The 13,565-nt window shown below is 38.9% G+C and overlaps 1 protein-coding gene across 13 annotated transcripts in view; it reads left to right on the forward strand.

Moving 5' to 3' along the window:
- COG3 (component of oligomeric golgi complex 3) overlaps nucleotides 1–13,565 on the forward strand; it is an 85,029-nt gene that overhangs the window by 38,730 nt on the left and 32,734 nt on the right. For all 13 annotated transcript variants that reach the window (XR_002827490.1, XR_002827487.1, XM_023748451.1 and 10 more), the window contains 2 exons: nucleotides 7,392–7,497; nucleotides 10,849–10,973. Coding sequence is in view for 11 of the 13 variants with exons in the window: in XM_023748451.1 (XP_023604219.1) it covers nucleotides 7,392–7,497; nucleotides 10,849–10,973 (231 nt within the window). In the remaining 2 variants the exon portion in view is untranslated. The remainder of the gene's footprint in view (nucleotides 1–7,391; nucleotides 7,498–10,848; nucleotides 10,974–13,565) is intronic.

Here is a 13,565-nt window from a genome sequence, read left to right on the forward strand (position 1 = left end):
CTTTTTAAAAATTAAAAGGGTCAAACATATTTTTTTAAAATATGTATGCAGTGGGACCTTTTTTCCCAAAAAAGGTTAACCCCCCCCCCCCCTCAAATATAAAAAAATTTTTTTTTTGGGTGTGGGGGGAGAATTTTTAAAATTTTTCTTACCACCTCCTAAATATAAAAACCAGTATAATTGTTTAATAGTTCCCATCCTGTACTTTAGACCCCCAGGATTTTTTTTTTTTCCCCCGGAAAGTTTGTCCCCTTTGATTCCCTTCCCCCTTTTTTCCCCTCCCCTCCCCCCCCCCCCCCCCCCCCCCGCAACCTATCTGTTCTCTGTTTCTATGAGTTTGAGTTATTTACGTGGAATCTAATGAACAAAATAAACTGATGAACAAAATAGATCCAGAGACATAGAAACATGGAACAGACTGACAAATCTCAGAGGGTAGGTAGGGGTGGGTGGGTGGGTAGGGAGAGATTAACCAAATAATTTATATACGTAACCCATGGACACAGACAATAGTGCAGTGAAGGCCTGGGGAGGGGTGAGGGTGGGGTGGAGGGGGGTTTGTGGAGAATAAAAAGGGGACATCTGTAATACTCTCAACAAGAAAGATAAATTTTTAAAAATAAAGAAAAAAAAGACATTTGGCTTTTTGGTAAAGGTGAGATTTGATTGTCTGCTTTTTGGGATTAAAATTTATTTGAAGGGAGCTGTCCTCACAGGTTCCCTTAACCCAGTGATGGCGAATCTATGACACACGTGTCAGAGGTGACACGCGAACTCATTTTTTTGGTTGATTTTTCTTTGTTAAATGGCATTTAAATATATAAAATAAATATCAAAAATATAAGTCTTTGTTTTACTATGGTTGCAAATATCAAAAAATTTCTATATGTGACACGGCACCAGAGTTAAGTTAGGGTTTTTCAAAATGCTGACACGCCGGGCTCAAAAGGTTCTCCATCACTGCCTTAACCTATAAGAAGGTAACTATTTCTTAACTGATTAAAACATTATTTGATCTAGTTTGTTTGAAAAAATATTTAAAGTCAAATACATTTTAAAAAGCAGTAGAATAAAGGTTATCAGTAGCTTCGTTATTTTATTTGAAAGCGTCCAAAGGAAATTTTGGTGCTAGTGAGTTTGAAAATGTCCCTTGAAATAATTTTGCTAAGTCATCACATGTTTTTAATATATTTTAAAAAATGTAATCTAAGTTTGCTACGTTTATAAACTACCCTTGCTTAATTATCATTGGTTTATGTCAGGAGTGTTGATAGCCTGAAATCGATTTGTCTGTGAGAAGTACATTAAAGTCTGTTTCTTCCTAAGTGTGTCCCATATTTATCAGCATTCCTTTTGTTACCAAGTGGTAGTAGCCTCTGTTGTTATGTTGTCAAATGTTATTATTCTTTTTCTCTTTAGACTGCTTCTCCTGGATGTCACACATCCTGATTTTCTCTTCTTTTTTTAAAATATATTTTATTTTTTAGAACAGTTTTATTTTTTTAACAATTTTATCTTTTTTTAATTTTATTTTTATTGATTTTAGAGAGGAAAGGAGAGGGAGAGATAGAAATAGCAATGATGAGAGAGACTCATTGATTGGCTATCTCCTGCACACCCCCTTCTGGGGATCGAGCGTGCAACCCGTACATGTGCCCTTGACCAGAATTGAACCCGGGACCCTTCAGTCCTCAGGCTGACGCTCTATACTGAGCCAAACCATCTAGGGCTAGAACAGTTTTAGATTTATATAAAAATTGAGAAGATACTACATAGAGTTTCAGTATACCTACACCCATTTTCCTCTGTTAATTAACATTTTACATTAGTATGGTACATTCGACAGTTAATCAATCAGTAATAAATAATACATTGGTATTAACTAAAATCCATAGTTATTCAGATTTCCTTAGGTTTTATCTAATGTCTTTTTCTGTTTCAGTATCCCAGTTATAATACCGTGTTACATTTATTTTTCATATCTTCTTAGGCTACTCTTGGCTGTGACAGTTTCTCAGACTTCCTTTGTTTTTGATGATTTTTTCACAGTTTTGAGGAGAACTTGAGTATTTTGTAGGTGCTCCTCTATTGGAATTTGTCTGATGTTTTCCTCATGATTAGACTGGTGTTACAGGTTTTTCAGAGGAAAATCATAGAGTTGAAGTTCCATTTTCAACACATTATATCAAGGGTAAATACTATCAACATGACTTATCAACTGCCGACATTGACCATGACCACCTGGCTGAGATAGTGTTGTCAGGTTCCACTGGAAAGTTACTCTTTTTCCTCCTTTGTCATACTGTTCTCTTTGGCAATGGTCGCCAACCGGTAGTCCGCGGACCACTGGTGGTCCGTGAGGTCTGAAAGTTTGGCAACCTCTGCTCTTTGGAAGGAAGCTCTGTGTGCAGACCTACTTAAGGAGTGGGGCGTTATGCTCTATCTACTTCCTGGAGGGCAAAGTATCTATATAAAAATTATTTGGAATTTTTCTGCGAGGGAGATTTGTATTTATTTATTCAATTACTTGATATCAATATGGACTCATGGGTATGCATTTTATATTTTATATTATAGTCCACTGCTACTTTATTTTGTTGCTCAAATAGTTCCATTTTTGGTCATTGGGAGCCCCCCTCTTTTTTTTATTGACTAAAGTTTTACATAAGTCTCCTTTTTCCCCAATTGACCGCCCCAGTGTCTGTGTCCATTGGTTACGCTAATATGCAGGCGTACAAGTCCTTTGGTTGCTTTCTAACCCCTCCCCCCACCCCCACCCCCTGCTCTTTGTCTCTGGATCTATTCTTGTTCATCAAATTATGTTGATCATTATATCCCACATATGAGTGAGATCATGTGATATTTATCTTTCTCCAACTGGTTTATTTCGCTTAGCATAATGCTCTCCAATTCCATCTATGCTGTTGCAAATGGTAAAAGTTCCTTCTTTTTTATAGCGGCATAGTATTCCATTGTGTAGATGTACCACAGTTTTTTAATCCACTCATCTGCTGATGGGCACTTAGGCTGTTTCCAGATCTTAGCTATGGTAAATTATGCTGCTATGAACATAGGGATGCATATATCCTTTCTGATTGGTGTTCTGTTTTCCTGGGATACAGTCCTAGAAGTGGGATCACTGGATCAAATGGGAGTTCCATTTTTAATTTTTTGAGGAAACTCTATACTGTCTTCCACAGTGGCTGCATCAGTCTGCATTCCCACCAGCAGTGCATGAGGGTTCCTTTTTCTCCACATCCTCGCCAGCACTTATTGCTTGGTGATTTGTTGATGATAGCCATTTTGACAGGTGTGAGATGGTATCTCATTGTTGTTTTGATTTGTATCTCTCGGATGATTAGTGACTTTGAGCATGTTTTCTTATGTCTCCTGACCTTCTGTGTGTCCTCTTTTGAAAAGTGTCTATTTAGATCCTTTGCCCATTTTTGATTGGATCATTTATCTTCCTTTTGTTAAGTTGTATGAGTTCTCTGTAAATTTTGGAGATTAAGCCCTTATGGGAAATATCATTGGCAAATATGTTCTCCCATGCAATGGGCTTTCTTGTTGTTTTGTTGATGGTTTCTTTTGCTGTGCAGAAGCTTTTTATTTCGATATAGTCCCATTTGTTTATTTTTGCCTTAGTCTCCATTACCCTAGGACAGTGGTCGGCAAACTCATTAGTCAACAGAGCCAAATATCAACAGTACAACTATTGAAATTTCTTTTGAGAGCCAGATTTTTTTTTTTTTTTTTTAAATATATTTTATTGATTTTTTACAGAGAGGAAGGGAGAGAGATAGAGAGATAGAAACATCGATGAGAGAGAAACATCGACCAGCTGCCTCCTGCAAATCTCCCACTGGGGAAGTGCACGCAACCCAGGTACATGCCCTTGACCGGAATCGAACCTGGGACCTTTCAGTCCGCAGCCCGACGCTCTATCCACTGAGCCAAACCGGTTTCGGCAAGAGAGAGCCAGATTTTTTAAACTTAAACTATATAGGTAGGTACATTGTTATTAACTTAATTAGGGTACTCCTAAGGCTTAGGAAGAGCCACACTCAAGGGGCCAAAGAGCCACATGTGGCTCGAGAGCCGCAGTTTGCCGACCACGGCCAGGGCCTAGGAACTGTGTCTTTAAAGATATTGCTATGACATATGTCTTGTATTTTGCTGCCTATGGAGTCTTGTAGGATTTTTATGGTTTCCTGTCTTACGTTTAAGTCCTTTAGCCATTTTGAGTTTGTTTTTGTGTATGGTGTAAGTTGGTGATCTAGTTTCATGTTTTTTGCATGTACCTGTCCAATTTTCCCAACACCATTTATTGAAGAGACTCTCTTGACTCCATTGTGTGCTCTTGCCTCCTTTGTCAAATATTAATTGAGCATAATGGCTTGGGTCAATTTCTGGGTTCTCTGTTCTGTTCCATTGGTCTGTATGTCTATTCTTGTGCCAGTACCAGGCAGTTTTGAGAACCGTGGCTTGGTAATATTACTTGATATCTGGTATTGTGATACCTCCAACTTTGTTCTTCTTTCTTGGGATTGCTGTGGCTATTCGGGGCCTTTTTTTTATTCCAGATGAATTTTTGGAAAGTTTGTTCTAGATCTTTGAAATATGCCATTGGTATTTTAATGGGGATTGCATTGAATCTGTAGATTGCTTTGGGTAGTATGGACATTTTAATGATGTTGATTCTACCAATCCATGAACATGGTATTTTCTTCCATTTGTTTATGTCTTCCTTTGTCTCTTTTTTTAATGTTCTGTAGTTTTTTGAGTACAGGTCTTTTACCTCCTCAGTTAAGTTTATTCCATGGTATCTTAATTTTTTTGGTGCAATAGTAAATGGGATTGTTTTTTCGTTTCTCTTTCTGTGAGTTCATTATTGGTGTACAAAAAGGCCATAGTTTTCTGGGTGTTAATTTTGTATCCTGCTACATTGCTGAATTCATTAGGTCTAGTAGTTTTTTGATGGAGTCTTTGGGGTTTTGTATGTATAGTATCATGTCATCTGCGAATAAGGACAGTTTTACTTCTTTTTCAATTTGGTTGCCTTTTATTTCGTTGTCTTGTCTGATTGCTGTAGCGGGAGCCCTTTTAGTTGGTTCCTATGTTGCTTCGACATATCCCTTCAATATAGTGTTTCTTTTTTCTTTTCTTTCTTTTTTTTGAGCACTTTCTTATTTCCTGGTACTACAAGGTGCTCCAGGATCATCTTTACTGTTTCCTGCCTCAGCCCTAGAATCAGCCATTTCTTCAAAAAGTCCCGACTTCCTTTATTGGAGAATGGTATTGGAAACCATGATCTGGGTGCTTAGTGTAGTCGTTGCTATATGGGCAACCTTTTTGTGAGTGCGTGCCAAAACCAGCAAAATCTCTGACTCAGAATTCTTCTGCGTGCCAACCCTAATTTTTTGAGAACATGTTACGCCTACATGATATCTTAAGGTGTACGTATGTGAAGAACCTTGAAGAAATAATAAAATTCATTCGAGCGACAAAAACACAGTATATGACAATGAAAAATACATTTATTTTTTAATGTATACATGTACACTGATAGTCTGACAGAAAACTTTATGACTCCATTTGATATTATCAGTGGGACTTTTGCTGCTGCATCACTGATGGCAGAGATTTTACATCAGGTTTATATTTCGTGACCTTCAGAGATATGCACGAGCTACTACTTTCATCTGTCAGGCTACTCCTATTATGAGACTTAACAAAATTCATCACTGAGAACAAAGATTCACAAACGTATGTGGATGAAAACATGGAGAGTAATGCTGTTGCAAAGTTTTTTAAACAGAAAAAGTTTTCTGGAATGGCATTCCAAGTCCTCAATAGTTCGTTTTCGACACTTCTCTCTGGTACTCCTGTCTCTAATCACTTTTTTTTCAATGTTTTTCAAGTCAATTCTAAGGTCAATAAATTTCTGTTTCCAAATTGAGCTACTCTGAAATTCAATCAACTGCATTTCAAAGTCAGCCATGTCTATCCATGAAAACATTTGTAAGTTTAGTTCCTCCAGTTTCATGCTGTCTGGAAACCTCATGAATTTTGCTGTCTCTTCCAGTTCTCTGAATTTCGCAAATCTTGAGAAGAACTGCTCAATAGTTGACTCGATGATGTTTAAAAACAGCTTTTGAAGGCTTTGACAGTCTGTTCTGTCATCTTTTGGGAGGTCTTTGATGTGCCTCTTGAGGTTTGGGAAATATCTAAATCTCTCACCATCCACATCCCTCTTAAAGACTTTCAGTTTCTTTTCAAAAGCCTTTATGTAACCAAACATAACATCAAGTGTCTTGCCAGTTCCTTGTAATTTAACATTTAAGTCATTCAAATGTTCACAAAAATTGTAAATGGAAGATTATAAGAGAGGGTTTCGCATGCCAGCAGAAGTTACTGGCGTGCCATGTTTGGCACGCGTGCCAGGGGTTGCCCACCCCTGCTATAGGGTGTTGGTGGTTCTGGGACTTCTCAGCTGACATAGCAAAGAAATATATGTGTGTATACACCAGCCCATTCCTGTTGCTCCAAATTTTCACCAGCATTTTAACTTAAGCTGTTTCAGTGCCTAGCCTGACAAGTGTGTGGTGATAGGTATGTTTGTCTTAAAGCTAATAGGCTTGACACATGCCAGCCTATTTAGTTTAATGCCGTTACTTATTGTTTAATAATGGTTTCCTAAACTTTCTTTCTCCTGACTTCTATTTAAATTTATAATATTTTGGGTAGTTATATTAATTATTTATATACTACTTTAAAAAAATAGTATGTAAAATCAGCCCTATAGGGATCAGGTATATGGTAGGTTAGGGCATATGGTATTGGGATTGTTTGGTTTTTGTCCAGCTTTTATTATTCTGCAGGCTTGTAGTAGAAATTATCTTTTGGTGTCTGGGGATTGCTAATAGTAATTCCAGGGAGCAGATGGATAGTCCATTTGCAGGAGTTACCTTGATTCTTAAGGCCACAAAGTGGATATGGTGAGGACTATGCATGTTTCTCAGCCTGATCTATGCTCTTTCTCATTCCTCCCTCCCTTCCTTGTTTTCTTTATGATATTTGAAATTTGAATACTTTGTTTCTGAACTTAAAGTTGAAAATTATGTTTCTTATATGAATCTTGTATATTTGAGCTCTTACTGGGTATCTTGTAGAGTTCTGAAATTAGTGGTTCAGAAAAGGCTATGTATGTGCTTTTGAGAACAGAGACACTCTATATACTAATTTAATTTGTTCCATGTTTTGTTTTGGTGTAGTTCTCTTAACTAGTCCATGTATTTATTAGTATTTCTTACTTTATAGAAATAGTTATGTTCATATTGCCAAGCAGCTGAAAACTACACTTTAATGTTTCTTCTGATTTCTCTATGTAGGAAATTGCACAGAGTTTAAAAGATGAACAGAAGAAGGTACCTTCAGAAGCTTCATTTTCAGATGTTCGGTTAGAAGAAACAGAGTCTAATAATCTGAGAAAATCTGGTATGTTATAGTATTTTAACTTCCAACTTTTATGTATTCATTTGAAAAACTTTGATTGAGGACTTGTCATATCCCAGGCATGAAAAACAGCTTGTGCTTTTGTGGAGCCCACTCTTTAGTGGGGAGAGATGGACAACCCACAGACATACTAGTAATTCAGTGGTGACATGCTGAAGGTATGCACAGGGCACTCTTGGACCATGGAAGAGGACCATCAAAATTATGAAGGGGAAAAAAATTATGAGGGGAGATGAAATTTGAGTGCAGGAAGGTTGGTTCAGTGAGAGGTGTGGTGTCTGAAAGCTGTAGTGTTTATAAAGATGAGTGTGAGAAAGCCAGGTGAAGTAAGGTTAAGATAGAATGGGATGGAGGGTGGCATGTGGGATTGGAAGACTGTGGCTGCTATGGAAAGTCAGTGCCTGGGACTGGGGTAGAAAAAAGTAACGGAAATGTAGGGGATAACTTGGACTTGGGTTATGCAAGGAGCAAACTTGTCCAATAATAATCCTGGGTACTCATGAGTTACCTAGACAACAAGCTAGACGGGAAGTAAGGCATCCTTTCTCCCCACCCCTAGATGTAAAGGTAACACTAAAGCTCAGCTCTCCATAGTACTGGCTGTGAGTGGGGGACACTGAAACTTCATGGACTTTAAAGACCCCCAGCTGCTCCCAAATCCCCAGGTTTAGGGCATTATGAACACATTGCGGACGGATCATGAGAATTCTTGCTTCATATTACACAGTGTTTTACAAAGTATCATACTTTAAAAAGATATGAGCTTGTAAGAACATGTAATAAATAACTTCAAAATGCAATGGGTATTTAATTTTAAAGCGTGCCTTTAACATTTATGTAAAATGTTTTTTGTACTCGTTCAATAGAAACTTATCTGGCCACTGGGTAAAGCTAGCAATAAAACTACTGGCCCGCAATGTGTTAAGTATTCTGAGTCAACTCTATAAACAGTTGGTACCCCAAATCCAGATTGCTGAGCAGCTTGGGTATTCCCCAAACCAGCGGTCGCCAACCTTTCGGACCTCACGGACCACCGGTGGGTGACCGCTGCCCCAAACTATTTTATTATGCTTGCTAGGAAGAGAGACCCACAGGGGGTTGGAATTTTGTCCTCTGAAATAGAATCTATGCCATGTCCTAGTGTACCTCTTGGTGCCAGTATATATCTTGGTGCTAGTGTATATCTTAGTCCTAGTATACACCTTAATCCTAGTAAATCTCCTCAAGAGTTATTGGAGAGACTAGAATACATTTTTGTCTTACCAACGCTGGCCTTGTACGTTTTCCCTTCCCCCAAAAAAGCCTATTTAACTGATACCTGGCTTTATAATAAGGTATTGTTGGCAGAACTGTAGAGACTGGTTAGGAGGTTGTTTCTTTTGAAAGAAAGGTAGTTTGAACCAGGGTGTGACAGAGGGATGAAGAAAAGTGTATAGATAAAAGATATGGTTGCGCTTTGAATCAATAGAATTTGACGACACTCTAGGTGTGGGGCTGAGGAAGATTGAGTAAGGTCCGTATGGAACAACACAGAGCATCTGTGCTATATAGATCTAGGACTGTGTTGTCCAATATGGTAGCCACCTGGCATGGATATGTGAAATATGGCTAGTCTGAATGTGGACAAGTGCATAAAATACACACCAGATTTCAAAGCCTTAATATAAAATGAAGAATGGAAAATATCTTATTAGTAATTTCTACATTGATTACATGTTACAATGATTATATTTTAGATATATTGGATTAAGTAAAATGTATTAAAATTAATTGCTCTTGTTTCTTTTTACTTTTTTCCCCCTAGCATTTTAATGCCACATTTATGGCTCACATTATATTTCTGTTGGAAAGGCTACTCTAGAGCTATAAAGAGGGTGACTGGTTTAGAGATAAAGATTGAGGTAGTTGATCACCCCAGGACAGAGAGTAGAGTAATAATAGCAGGTCTGGGGAGGGTGTCTCAGCAGATGCTGACATTAAGGAGCAAATGGAGGTAGAGGAATGTTATGGGCTCACTGAGAAAGAGTAGCCAGAGAGGTCAGAAGCAGGCAAGGGTCTAGGGCAGTGATGGCGAACCTTTTGAGCTCGGCGTGTCAGCATTTTGAAAAACCCTAACTTAACTCTGGTGCCGTGTCACATACAGAAATTTTTTGATATTTGCAACCATAGTAAAACAAAGATTTATATTTTTGATATTTATTTTATATATTTAAATGCCATTTAACAAAGAAAAATCAACCAAAAAAATGAGTTCGTGTGTCATAGGTTCGCCATCACTGGTCTAGGGTGTGATTGAAGCCAAAGGAGGAGGAGTCGACAGTGTATTTTGAGTAAACAGGTGAAAAATAGAAAATCACGAAGATGTTGTGGTCAGAGATTAGGATTCTAAGATTTAACAATTAAGAGGTGAGGTAGTTTGGAATATAATAAGAAAGTCTGTAAAAGTAATTTTGAAACAAAGTCAAGAAAATCTGCGCGGTAGGTCATGAGGGATGGAAGTGAAGATCTTTGGAGTTGGGAAGGTCTATAAATGATACCGCTTAAAGCATGGAAGGCAAGCTGTCAGACAAACTAGCTTTGACTAATATTCCTGTTTAACATTGCTTTGTTTGTTTGTCACTCCCTGACCTCCATGAATTCCCACTTGCTCCCATGTGACTATATATAGATCTGCCTCCTTTTTAATGACTGCATGGTATTCTGTAACGTGTATACTGTTCACCTATTCCATAAAGATTATTGATCACAGTTTGGGAAAAGCAGTTAGGTTGAGTATGTGAGAGCACACATGAATACATACATCCTATATAATAAAAGCCTAATATGCTAAGTGTCCGACCATTCGTTCAACTGTTCGACCAGTTGCTATGATGCACACTGACCACCAGGGGGCAGACGCTTTGACTGGTAGGTTAGCTTGCTGCTGGGGTCCAGCCAGTCGGGACTGGGTGAGACAGGCCAGACAAGCCTGGAGCCCTCCTGTGGTCCCTCCGCGGCCTTGATTGGCCCCGATCAGGACTGGGCGAGATGGGCCGGACACAACCTGGACGAATCTGTGCACCCGGCTGGTTTTGGCCCAATTCCCGCAGGCCAGGCTGAGGGACCTCACTGGTGCACAAATCCATGTACCAGTCCTCTAGTATGTACATACTGTGTTAAATCTTATCTGTCACTGTTTTAGGTTTCTTATGGCATTCTTGATTGAAGGTGAGGTTAGAGAAAGTGGATGCCTCCAGCTAGTGGTAGCTAATGAGAACAGTTTATAGTTGCTGTGTAAATAAGACAAATCTACATGTGAGTGTAATGTGATTTCTTTTCCATTTGGGTTTTTAGGTTCAACAGAATCTCTCACTCCTAGACCACAGACCACAATTTCTCCAGCAGATCTTCATGGAATGTGGTATCCTACAGTTCGACGAACTCTTGTCTGTCTCTCTAAATTGTACAGATGCATAGATGTACGTGTAAATTGCTTTATCCTTATCTGTACTGTAAATTGCTTTCATATATATATGTATATATTATTATTTTTTGGTTAATCCTCACCCGAAGATATTTTTTCATTGATTTTTAGGGAGAGTGGAAGAGAGAGGGAAAGACAGAAAAAAACATCGATGTGAGAGAAACACATCGATTGGTTGCCTCCTGCAAAAGCCCTGACCAGAGCCTGGGCCAGGGAGGAGCCTGCAACCAAGGTACGTGTCCTTGCCTGGAATCAAATCTGGGACACTTTGCTCCGCAGGCTGATATTCTATCCACTGAGCCAAACTGGCTAGGGCTAGAAATATTTTTTAAAAATCTATTTTTATTGATTTCAGACAGGAAGGGAGAGGGAGAGAGAGACAGAAACATCAATGATGAGAGAGAATCATGGATCAGCTGCCTCCTGCACACCCCGCACTGAGGATGCAGGCATGTGCCCTGACTGGGAATTGAACCTTGTGGTTTATAGGTCATCACTCAACCACTGAGCCATGCCAGCTGGGCTCATTAGAAATATTTTTAAAGTTTATTTTAAGATCTTGATACAGTATTTTGTTTGGTATTAGTATCATGTTTTTTTTTTTTAGGTAAAATTTAAGATGAATCTAATTTAAGAATTCTTAACCTGAGCATTCTGTAGACCCTTAGACTCCACTATTGGGCTCTGGGCAGTCTGTGAACACCTTGATGTTGTGGGTAAAATTGTGTATGTATGCTTGTATTTGTGTCTTTATGAGGAGAAGGGCTATAGCTTGTATTGATTCTCATAGGAGTCTGTAATCACAAATAAATTCAGAACTACAACTTAATTCATTTGTCTTAGTTTGTAGATGAAGAAAAAGAGATGTAGAAAGTTAAGTGATATGTCCAATGTTACATAGGTATACTATACATTTAGTATTTAGATTAAGTATTAAATGCAACTACTTTAATTTAGTTTTGCACTCAGTTTAAATCACTTTCCTTAACAAGTAGTATTAAGACTACATATTTTTTTAATCATGGACTGATTTTAGTTATTTGCTGAAATTAGCAGTACCCTCTCAAGGTACATGCCCTTGACCGAAATCGAACCTGGGACTGTGCATTCATTTCAGGTAACAGTTATTTTAAGCATTTCAGTTTCTCTGATTATCAGTCCCTGAAAGATCAGATTTGTCTACAGTTATTTATGGCTAGTGTTTGTTGCTGAACCAAAATAGTTTGTAAAATTCAGTGTTTTTAATTTTTATTGATTTTAGAGAGTGGGAGAAGGCGGGGAGGGGGGGGAGAGAGAGAGAGAGAGAGAGAGAGAGAGAGAGAGAGAGAGAGAGAGATAGATATGTGAGAGAGAAACATTGGTTGCCTCCCACACGTATCCAGATTAGGGATTGAACCCGCAATCTGGGTATGTGCCCTGACCGGGAATTGAACCCACCACCTTTTGGTGGATAGGACCAACTGAGCCATACCAACTAGGTCAAAATTCAGTGGTTTTAATTCATTAAAAAAAATTAATTTGATTGTTATAACCCAAATAGCATATATATAGAGAAGTTACTAAATACAAGTCATGTAATTGTTGTCCAGAGGCCTCTATTTCTTAAGCGTATGGGTCAAAGCGGTATGTGCCTCCCTCTCACTATGAAGATGCTCCATCTCAGCGTAGGCCTGACGAAGTTGCACAGTTGTTTCATTGGCTCAGTGTAGTGCACACTACTCAATATCTATTGTAAACTGCACAGTTACTGGATTTTTTGCTTGGAGGCTTTGAAATTCAACCACGAAGTGCCTTTTGCCCAGTTTTGGGACTTTTAGAGGTGAGGCCAGGTCTCTTCTACAGAGTACAGAGTTAGATGTCTCAGCCTTTTTGCCCAGCTGATGAGGTCTCTTCCAGAGAGAGGTTTGGACACTGGCATTACTTTTCCCCAGGTTCCCCAGTAGGTGTTTTGAATGATGGTATTATGCTGGGATTCTGAAACTTCTTGCAGTGGAGCCAGGCTCCCAAGGGAAATGTGCAGGGGGTATATTCCACATAGAACCCATTGTCATCATAGGTTCTAGTGAAGCCTCTTAAGCCCTTAACAGGGATTTTAGCCAAACAGCAGGTAGGCCTGAGGACGCCACTGTGCCTGCATTTACTTTATGCCCCAGGCCTGCCTATTATTTTTTCACCTGGCTTACATTCAATCTTATCCCTCTCTATCTTACCCATCAAAGTCGAGGAAAGAAAAATCCAGTGAAAACCCCATGAAGGCTGAGCAGGGGGAAGAGAGGGTCTTCAGTCTTCCTTAAAGTAGGGTCAGTGACCTAGCAAAGGGAGCCCTAATCTCTTCTTACTACAGCAACATGAGTACAGAAGAGAGGGATGAAAAAAACCATAGCATAAAGAATGAGACCACGGCCCAGGACTGTGGCCTAATAAATATTTTTCTCATACTCACCTATCTCAAGTCCATCTTGGGTGGAATGGATACAGGGAGGGAAGCAAGGGGACTGACAGGAGTCCCTGCCCAGACCAGCATGCCACACCTCTGGGAAGATAGAGAAATGACAGAATTAATTTAAGAATCATAAGTTAATGGTGG

The sequence above is a fragment of the Myotis lucifugus genome, unplaced genomic scaffold, assembly GCF_000147115.1.
Source record: "Myotis lucifugus unplaced genomic scaffold, Myoluc2.0 scaffold_7, whole genome shotgun sequence".
Taxonomy (NCBI): domain Eukaryota; kingdom Metazoa; phylum Chordata; class Mammalia; order Chiroptera; family Vespertilionidae; genus Myotis; species Myotis lucifugus.